The following is a 10325-nucleotide window of genomic DNA, read 5'->3' as shown; positions in this document are numbered from 1 at the left end:
TACTTTAAATCACGGCCATTTCAGTGCAAATTCAAGCAGTTTTTGCAGATGCATTTACTTACCAATTTTTCACGATTGAAACCTTAGGTGTCTTCTATCCCTAATATCTAAACAGACTGTACTTTTCTTAATATGATATTGCTCATAGTTTATCATTTTGTGCCATTTGATATTACTTCCCACAATAAAAATCATGAATTGAGAAGTGTTGATGGTGGATAATTACTTCAACAAAAATCTCTCTAGTCATACCTCTTTTCTCAATGAGTGGAAATATCATGCCTGCCCAGCTACTAGTATTGATGTTTGCATCTGTAGTGTGTGTGTGTGTGTGTGTGTGTGTGTGAGAGAGAGAGAGAGAGAGAGAGAGAGAGAGAGAGACTTGATCTGTACTGAAGTCAGTATAAATGCTCAAGAAGCATCTTGGAAATGGATAAAACATGGATAACAATTTGATCAATCAGATATAATATCATGCCTTTTCTTTGGACACCCCAGCCTAGTTAAACAGCAAGAGGAACCATGTTTGCTTTCATCATGCACACCCCAGAGTCTAGGAATTCTGATTCCTAGTGATTCATCAGAATGAATCTAAGGAGGATGAAGAAGGCAAAGGACATGGACATCTTACTGTGGTGTGCTTGGAAAAATTCAGACCTAGAACATGACTTAGAAGTCATTTTTCTAAATACTCATGGGGTTTCAGTGAGTGTGAGGGCTGACCTCAACTTGCAGGCACTGGAATTCACTGGAGAGATTTGGAGCAAGAGCCTCTTTCCAATGCTGACCTTCTTGCCCTGGGCCATGACAGAAGCAGTCACCTCCAGAGGGAAGGAGCTGAGAACCTGGGGTGACAAAGGCCGTGCCCTGTGGTGGCCTTGGATTCAGGAAGGGAAATGCTGACCCCTCACTGGAATTGAGCCCAGCCGAGAGGGCATGGCCAGGCTGAGAGACTGAGTCACCAGGAGCTCAGAGTTGGCCTGCTCCATGGGGCTGGCTGATTCCCTGCTGGTCTCTCCAATCATGAGGAAAGTCAGCAAGGTCCTCATCCAGAGTCTCCTCTCAGCCACTGTGTATCCATCTTAGATACATAAGGAGGACGTGTTGATCAAGGGTGGAAATTTAAAGTCTAAATCTATTGTGTGTCTTGCTCATTGTTGACAATATTCTGAAAAGGAGGTTCTGGGATAGCACTAAAATTTCAAACACTTTCAATCTCCAGTTCCTTCTACATACTTTTATTTGACACCTTAATTATCTTTACCTGACTCTCTTAGAAGGTTGGCCTTCAATGTGCTCTGCCCTACTGAGAATCCCCAAGGTCAGGTCATGCTGGCTATGCACACGGGGCTTGTCGCCCCCCAGAGGACAGCCTTGTACTCACACAGCTGGGTCCACCATTGAACTGAACTTGGTACTCCATTCCAATAATACAGGAGAAAAGGCGCAGCATAGTCAGGGTGTGCTTACTAAGACCAAGTAAAGAAGAAAATATTCAGAAACACGCAGCTAGAGAACCATGGCAGTGCGTGTAGTGTCTGGGGCACATGTGCACCTTGACAGCTGTGCAGCCAGCTTGCCAGCCTCAGGTTCCTGTTGAGAAAGAGGCAGCAGGATCACTGCTGCTCTCCCTTGCTCTCAAGATCTGGGCTCTGGGAATCTGCTGATTATTGGCTTTGTTCGCCATCTGGTGGCAAACCAATGACATGACAATGGTAAGGATGATCAGTAAGGAGTCTCGGGGTCTAGACTAGGATTATTTCCTCTACTAGTCACAAAGTCAGTTCTATTCCAACTGTTTCAAGACCAGAGTCAGTAGGAAATTCAAATGACTCCTCTCCTCAGACATTTTATAGCAGATCATTAACAAATCTATGGGTTCACCATTAATTCTGAGAATTTAATGGCCACAAGGAAGTTGGTGGCTAAGGACGTGTATTCCCACTGAGATGCCAAATATGTGATTTTGGTAAACAGGAGGGAGTCCTAGGGCACTGAAGGGTACAAAGGTTGGGGGAGGGCCCCCACCCAGACTTTACATGTACTTGCCTCATGCTATTCATGATGAAAACCTTTCTGCCACACCACTCACTGCCTGATTGCACTAACAAAGGGAATCAAACAGCTGGTGCACATCTCTGTTTTGTTTTGTTTTTTTTTTGGCCAGTCCTGGGCCTTGGACTCAGGGCCTGAGCACTGTCCCTGGCTTCTTCCCGCTCAAGGCTAGCACTCTGCCACTTGAGCCACAGCGCCGCTTCTGGCCGTTTTCTGTATATGTGGTGCTGGGGAATCGAACCTAGGGCCTCGTGTATCCGAGGCAGGCACTCTTGCCACTAGGCTATATCCCCAGCCCACATCTCTGCTTTTAATACCACCTCCTTCCCTTAAAGGCTGTCCTGAACACTGAATCCTATGAAATGGAACAATTGCAACAATTGCATTGAATTGCAATTGAACTTGGATATTGCAGCATTAAGATCACCACAATGGGACTCAGCAAGCAATGACTTGGGTCCAGGTTATTTCTGTGATTTGTCTAGGTGCAGGTCTCATTTATATTGCTCACATTAACTTATTTGACTGACTTACAAAAAGGAAGAAGGACATCAGGACATAAGGAGAGAGTAATAATGCTTAATAGGTTTTTACTAAAGAGTCCTTTGGAAAGGATACATTCTTAGCTTTTGATTTTTGCAGTCATCTCAGGAATTGGCTATACACCCATGGAATGTTGCAAGATGGTAAAAGAATGAACTCCTGTGGAAAAAATTCTCCAAGAAAAGAGCTCCTCCAGACATCCTGCTCATGCAAGGACACCTGGAAAGTGGTTTCACTTGGATTAGTTTCAGCATCTTATGTCCCCAGTCAAGCTCTGGGTTCCAGGAGAGCAGTGGAACAGAAGAGAAGACCCAAAATAAACGCACGTGGCCATAGCCATCTGATTTTTACCAGTGTCAAACCACACATTGGAGAAAAGAATGTGCCTTTAAAAATTGGTCATGGATAAACTGGATATCTACATATAAAAGACTGAATTTACTTCTCTATTCTCCCATTATAAAACTAAAAAGACATTAGTGTGAGACGTGAAACGTAGAAACTACCATAGGAAAACAAGGACAAATACTTGAAGGTAAGGTCACAGGTAATTATTTATGAACAGGACTCCTGTTGCATATGGGCAAGAATTGACACAGGGGATTGTATCAAATTAAAGTGCTTCTATCAATAAGGAAGTATATATACATATGTATGTATACATGCATGAATTTGTGCTATTTTTCAAGGAAGGACTCATGCCTGGATGCTGTTTCTGATCTTCATTTTTGCTCAGAGCTAGTACTCTGTCCCTTTAGCCCCTGCTCCCCTTCTGAGTTTTGGTAGTTGTAGAGTCTCATAGTTTTTCATGCTGGGGCTGGCTTTGAGCCTTGATCCTCAGATTTCAACCTCCTGATTAGCTAGGATTGCAGCCATGAGTCACAGACCCATAGCAAGAAAAGGAATATTAAACTAAGGAATTGATTTCCCATGTTTTTATTTATAGTGATATAGTTTTGCAACTGATTTGTTTAATTAAGGAAATTCTTTCAATTATTTTCCTGTGTAAGTTCATGTGCAACTTTGTGATGTTTCATATGATTACTACCATCTTATATTTTCCTACAAAACATAATGAAGTTTTTAAAATTATAAAACTGTTTTACCATCCCAGATTAGTAGACTAAAATTAGAACCAACTTTAGGTGCATTCTAGTGCCATCACTTGGTGGAATATTTTGAGTTTGGGGAAAAGTGAGCTTCCTGGGCTGTCTGCTATCTCAAGCCATCATTCTGATCATTCTGATCCCTGGTGGAAGCTCAAGGCCCTGTTCCTTCTCTGGTTTCCTGCAGAGTTGCATCATCAGGTGATGTTCCTCTGATATTTGGAAAGCTGGAGAGAATTGCGTGTTTCTTGACCCCCACCTGGTTTTTTCACAGGCTGGAAAATCACAGTACTATGTGGCCCAAACAGCTTAGAACAGCTGCAGAGACCTAGAAAAATCACCATTCCTAGTTCCAAATTCTCTGGTCACTTAGCAGTTAAGAAGCTAATGAATAGACTCATTTCTTTTTTTTTTTTTTTGGCCAGTCCTGGGCCTTGGACTCAGGTCCTGAGCACTGTCCCTGGCTTCTTTTTGCTCAAGGCTAGCACTCTGCCACTTGAGCCACAGCGCCGCTTCTGGCCATTTTCTGTATATGTGGTGCTGGGGCCTCGTGTATCTGAGGCAGGCACTCTTGCCACTAGGCCATATCCCCAGCCCTAGACTCATTTCTTGTATGAAAACAATTCCTGCTTGGAGAATCCTGCCTGGGTCTGCTTTACTGTGTGAATCATAAAGGAAGCCTTGATGTGAGAAGAGACATGGACATGTCTGTGCTTCTAGGACACAGGAGGAGAAAAGAGACAGACATACAGAAGAGCATTCACAGAAAGCTCAACCAAAACTCTGCAGTAGTGCTCAGAGGGCCCTTCTGCATAAAAGAAGCTCTCTAAGTGGGTGGAGGCACCAGGAGGAGCAGCTGGGGCAGTCCAGCCTCTCACTTCTGCTTCCCTGGGAAGTTTTGTTATGACTTGTATCACTGTGGGAGGAGAACTCCAATATTGTTGACAGTAATAAGTGGCAGCATCTTCAGGCTGCAGGCTGCTGATGGTGAGAGTGAACTCTGTCCCAGATCCACTGCCACTGAACCTGGATGGAACCCCAGATTGCAAACTAGTTGCATAATAGATCAGGAGCTTGGGAGCTTGTCCTGGTTTCTGCTGATACCAGGCTAACCAGTTGCCAATGCCCTGGCTGGCTCTGCAAGTCATGGTTACCCTCTCTCCTGGAGATGCAGAGAGGGAGGCTGGAGACTGGGTCATCCGGATGTCACATCTGGCACCTGAAATTGGAAACATACAAGCAAATATCCATATTAGTAGTCATGTTATAGGAGGACTTCCCTGAAGACCCAGGAGGCACAGACCTACTGGGTGGGAGAAGTGCTGTCCTTCCTTACCTGGGAGCCAGAGCAGCAGGAGCCCCAGGAGCTGAGCAGGGGTCCTCATGTCCATGCCGGGTGCTGACTGGGACTGGCAGCTGCACATGGTGTGAGCTGCCTATGAAGAAGAGGTCAGGGCAGTGGGCTGTGCTCTGTGCTCATGCAAATCACCAGGGCTGGGCAGGGCTGGGCACAGCTGCTCAAGGCTATTACTGTACCACTTGACCCACAGTGCCACTTCTGGCTTTTGCTATATGTGTGGTACTGAGGAATCACATAAAGGGCTTTATGTATACCAGGCAACACTCTACCACTAGGACATATTACCAGTCCTATAGAAGATATTATTTAGAGTTTAAAAATATTTTAAGTACCTATACAAAAGAAGTGTCATTTCATAAAGCAGTTTATGAATACATATCATGTTGATCAGTGTCATGCCTTTTAAAATTCTTATTTACTTTGATTCACCTCTTCCCTTTCTATGCTTGATTTGGGATGAATAATTTGTGAAGGGGAAATGAGGGAGGAGGTAACAAATAGTACAAGATATGTACCCATGGCCTAACGTATGAAAATGTCACCCCTCTGCACATCACGTTGACAATAAATAATTACTATTAAAATAATTTGTGGTGATCACGGTGAATTCTTGAGTTCATGCTCCCCATTCCTCTCTTCATTCCCTCACCACTCCTCCCTTTGCCCCACACCCTGTCTGGGAGATTCCCTATCCTGGTGCTTCTTGTGTTGGGTTTTGACCTAGTTCTTTCTTAAAAAAATACTACATGAACCTTCCATAGAATCTATTATATTACAGTTAATTCACTTGTTACCAATTGCAAACCACCCAATACATTTCCACATAGAATTATAAGCATGTGTTATCTATCACCAATGAAGGAAACTGTGCAGTCTTTGTTTCTCTGAGTCTGGTTTACTTTACTCAATATAACTCTTCCAAATCTTTCCATTATTTTTATGAGGAGTGCCATATCATTCTCTGTAATACATAAGTAGAGTTCAAATGTGCATATATTCCACATTTTTTGATCAGTTCATCAGTTGATAATCATTTGTGCTGACTCGCTATCTTGTTTATGGAGAATAATGTCGTAATGAACATGCTTGTGCTGGTGGCAAAAGCGGGAACCTTGTGTTCTAATGGGTGGATGTCCAGTGGATTTGCTGCATCACAGGTAGTTTATGATTACCTTGTTTTTCATTTTGATTTGCTTTTTACATCTTCTTGAAACAAATTCTTATCTGTAGGAAATTCAAAGTACACCCAAACATCGTGAGCTTCTCACATTTTTGACTCATTCTCAGTAATTCTTAGTTTAAAAAACCATTTTTGTTCTCCTTTCTAATTACTTATACATTTCAAATTGTCCTTCCTTCATTTGTTCCTTCATTCCTTCGTTTGTTTGCTTGTTCATTTCTTCCTTCTTTCCTCCCTCCCACCCTTTTGACCTCTGTCCTTCCTTGCTTCTTTCCTTCCCATCCCTCCCTCCCTCCCTCCCTCTCTCCCTCCCTCCCTTCCTCCCTTCCTTCCTTCCTTCCTTCCTTCCTTCCTTCCTTCCTTCCTTCCTTCCTTTCATCCTTCCTTCCCATTCTTTTAGTTTAGTGTAGTATTTGAATTTGAGCTGTTAACTCAGGGTCTGAGTGCTGTCCCTTAGCCTTTCTCAACTAAAGCTAATGCTCTAGCACACATTTACCAGCATTTTGGTAGTGAATTGGAGATAAGAGACTCATGGACTATGATATGCCAGATGACCTTGACAGTCATTCTCATATCAAATGCTCCAGAGTAGTTAGTTTTTCAGGTATCAGCTATAAACCCCTGGATAAAACAGTTTTATTTCTGTGTATGTGCATGCACACACACATGCGTGTGTGTGAGTGGGTGTGTTGGTCCCCTGGATTTTGTGCTGAAGGCCAGTGCTCTCTCTTGACCATTTGATTCACAAATGTTTTACAGTATACTGCTCTTCCAATTGCATTGGAATTTTTCAACATCAAGATCACTGGAAGGGGACTCACCCAGCAGATTGATCAGGATTTGGTTCTGGGCTGCTTTTGCAATTTTCCCTTTGGCAGATGTTGATTATATTACAAATGTTAACTCATTCAACCTACTAACCAAAGGATAGAATGACATCAGAACAGAAGGAGAAAGAAATAATTAATTGAATCAAACAGACTCTGGGAATAGTGAATCTTTTCTACTGATTCCTGTGATCATATTGCAGATGGAAACATTTTTCTGGAAAGCTCCTAGTGGCAGATCATTAAAGGTATACCTAAGGGTGAAACAGAAAGAGTGGGAATAACTCAATATATGTAGAAATAAATTTTTCCATTGTAAAAACACGTGTAATAGATTATAATTGCGACCTCAACTACATGACTGATATAAATCGAATGACAATTTGAGACCGTTCAGGCATTGATTGCGCTGTATGTGGTTATGAATATCTGCCAACTGAGTTATGTGGCAAATGTAAACAGGAGAATTATGGATAGGACAATCTAGGGCAAAACACTGAGTCCTTATTGAAAAAAAACAGTAATTTAAATACAAAGATCTAAGTTAAAACCCCACTAACAACAAAGATGTTTAGGGTTGCATATTTTGATTAATTAGTGAGTTAGAGATGAATGGATGAATTCCTTAGTGGTTGTGTTTTGTGTTTTAATAAACAATAGATATTTTCTCTTTTTTCTTCTTGTAACTTTCAAACTTGTGCTAGTCTTGCAGCATGAGCTTAGGGCCTGTGGCACTGTCCCTAACATTGCTGCTCAAGGCACCCACTACTCCACTTGAACCAAAGCTCCAATGCCACCTTTTGGGTATCTAATTGGTAAGAAGGGTCTCGTTTACATTCCTGCCATTAATGACTTTGAACTCTGATCCACACAACTCATCGTTCATACAGGAGATAAAGATAAATGCTCCATGGTGAAAGAATGCTTTATTTTCCTTAAGAATTCATTTTAGATCACCACCTCTATTGATTCATCCTCAGGTTTCAGCAAATGACTGCACTGATAATAAATTCAAACACCATCATTGTAAAAAAGACAAAGAATTAGGATGAACTTACAAGTTTCTCCCTATTTCAGGCCTGATTATTCCGAAGGAGTTGGACCTGCTTCTTTTGCTGCTGCTCTCCCCATGCAAAATGTAGCAGCTAATGAGGGCCTAGGACACAGACAGGGCCCTACTTGAACAAGGACTCAGAGCCACCCTCATTTCCTGAGCCTTCCCAGTGTTAATTGCACATAGATTGAGAGGATCTGCTTGGCTGCTCCCTAGACAGACAGCACATGAGGGCAGCTGGGCCACCCTGGCAGGGAGGTTTTTGTTTGGAGCTGTATCACTGTGGGAGGGTAATGTGTACCTTGATAACAGTAATAAACTCCAACATCCTCAGGCTCCACCCTGCTGATGGTCAGTGTGAAATCCGTGCCTGACCCACTGCCACGGAACCTGTCTGGGACTCCAGGGTCTTGCTGGGAAACCCAATAGATCAGGCGCTTTGGAGCCTTGCCTGGCTTCTGCAGGTACCAGCTCAAATATGTCTTTCCATTGCTATGTAGGAGGCTCTGACTAGACCTGCAGGAGATGGAGGTGGGCTGTCCTGCACTGACAGACAGAAGGAGTGGAGTCTGGGTCATCACAACGTTCCCACTGGATCCTGAAATATCAATGAAAAAGACAGAGAACATCATTAGACCCATTCTGATGCCTTTCATATCAGCCAAACAATAGGAAGCATTTGATGATTTCCCGATGTTCATTTTGAAGATGACTGTGGGATGGCTTTGGGAAATCTTTTAAGAAAAGTTTATCATTTAGGGTATATTGGAAACAAAGGAAATGCTATAAATATCCTATATAATCCCCAGAGTGTTTCAAAATCTTTCCAGTGCTTTCTCCTGCCTTTCCTCACCCTCACAGATGCAAACTTCACATGTCCACCCAGGAGGACAGGAACCGCACATCGCACACAGGAGATGCACACATGGGAAGCAGTGGGTCCCGGGGCTCACCCTCCCTCCCATGTCCTTCCTCCTCTCCCTCTGCCCTTACCAGAGGTCCACAGCATTAGCAGCCCCAGGAGCTGAGCAGGGAACCTCATTTTGAGTTGAAATGAGGAGAGCTGATCAGTCAATACAGAGTGAGATCTGAGTATTTATCTCAGTCTTGGAAAAGAAGGACCTCCCTAGGGAGCAATATGCAAATTCCCTGGTGTGTGCAATGGTCTGCCAAGACCAAGAGCTTAACAGAAACCCTCATCTTTGAAGTCAACCGACAGTGAAAAGTCTCTGTATTTGTATGAAAAGCAAAACAGTCCATGCCATGTACAACAGCGCAAAGAAAGCCCAGCTGTGTAAGTGCAGGTGTAGAAGCAGGGCACATGCCCAAAGCACAGCGTGAGGACCAGCCCCGCCTGGAGACGACTTCCATGGAGACTTGTACCCAGTTTGATTTTTCAGTCAAATATCACTCTGCTTGAACATCTTTCCATTCCCCAATTCCATGTAGTCTTGAGAAGGACACCGACCCCATCTCCAGCGGTAGCGATGCTGGTTGAAAGGGACTCAGATAGGTTTTGTTTGTGTTTATGATGGCTAGCAAAAGTGATAGAAGTGCTCTTGTCTGGGTAAAGAATCAGTTCTGTAAGAGCACTCTGAAGAATTTAGGAGAAAGTGAGTTATCATCCTTTGGAGGAAAGAACTAACATCTGTCTCTAGGCAAAAGAAGGCAACTAGCTTCCTATCCCTGAGTGAAAATAGGAACTTCCATGTAACAACTGTACAACAAAAGGGGAAAGATACTGTTTACAAGTATTTGCTAAAATACTTCTTTCTAATTAATACCAGCAGCAATGATTAAACCCAAACAGCATCCTTTTCTTAGCTAATTCTGTTAAATACTCAGAAAGAAAAATTCCTCAGAGTGAAACTAACAAACAGTATTAGTGATGTTGCTCAATGATTGCCATGATTGAAACACCTTTAGAATAGATTTTTTTTAATAAGGTAAATGTCTGGGTACACAGGGCTTGATTGCCCTCTAGTGCTTTTCTGCTATAATTACAGGAAGAACTAAACCCAGTGAAAAGTAAGGAAGTTACAGGTCAAATTCGGATTCCTCCTAATTATAGGGAATGCTGCAAGTTAAAAGATATTCTGTGTGTGTGTGTGTGTGTGTGTGTGTGTTTGTGTGTGTGTCATGTGTCCGGGGCAATGATGTGTAGATTGAATTTGGAAATTTGAAACTGTCTTTGATCTGT

General features: G+C 42.8%; 1 pseudogene and 1 gene segment (V, D, J or C); both read right to left on the bottom strand.

Moving 5' to 3' along the window:
- Window positions 1–4617: 4617 nt before the first annotated feature.
- LOC125355938 lies at window positions 4618–5128 on the bottom strand (annotated as a pseudogene).
- A 3327-nt stretch (window positions 5129–8455) lies between these two features.
- LOC125356171 overlaps window positions 8456–10325 on the bottom strand; it is an 11991-nt gene continuing 10121 nt past the window's right edge. Inside the window, 2 exon segments of the V gene segment in view lie at window positions 8456–8517; window positions 9059–9062. Of these exon segments, the coding sequence occupies window positions 8456–8517; window positions 9059–9062 (66 nt within the window).

Source organism: Perognathus longimembris, chromosome 8, assembly GCF_023159225.1.
Source record: "Perognathus longimembris pacificus isolate PPM17 chromosome 8, ASM2315922v1, whole genome shotgun sequence".
Classification (NCBI taxonomy): domain Eukaryota; kingdom Metazoa; phylum Chordata; class Mammalia; order Rodentia; family Heteromyidae; genus Perognathus; species Perognathus longimembris.
This window is presented reverse-complemented; position numbering and strand designations above follow the sequence as displayed.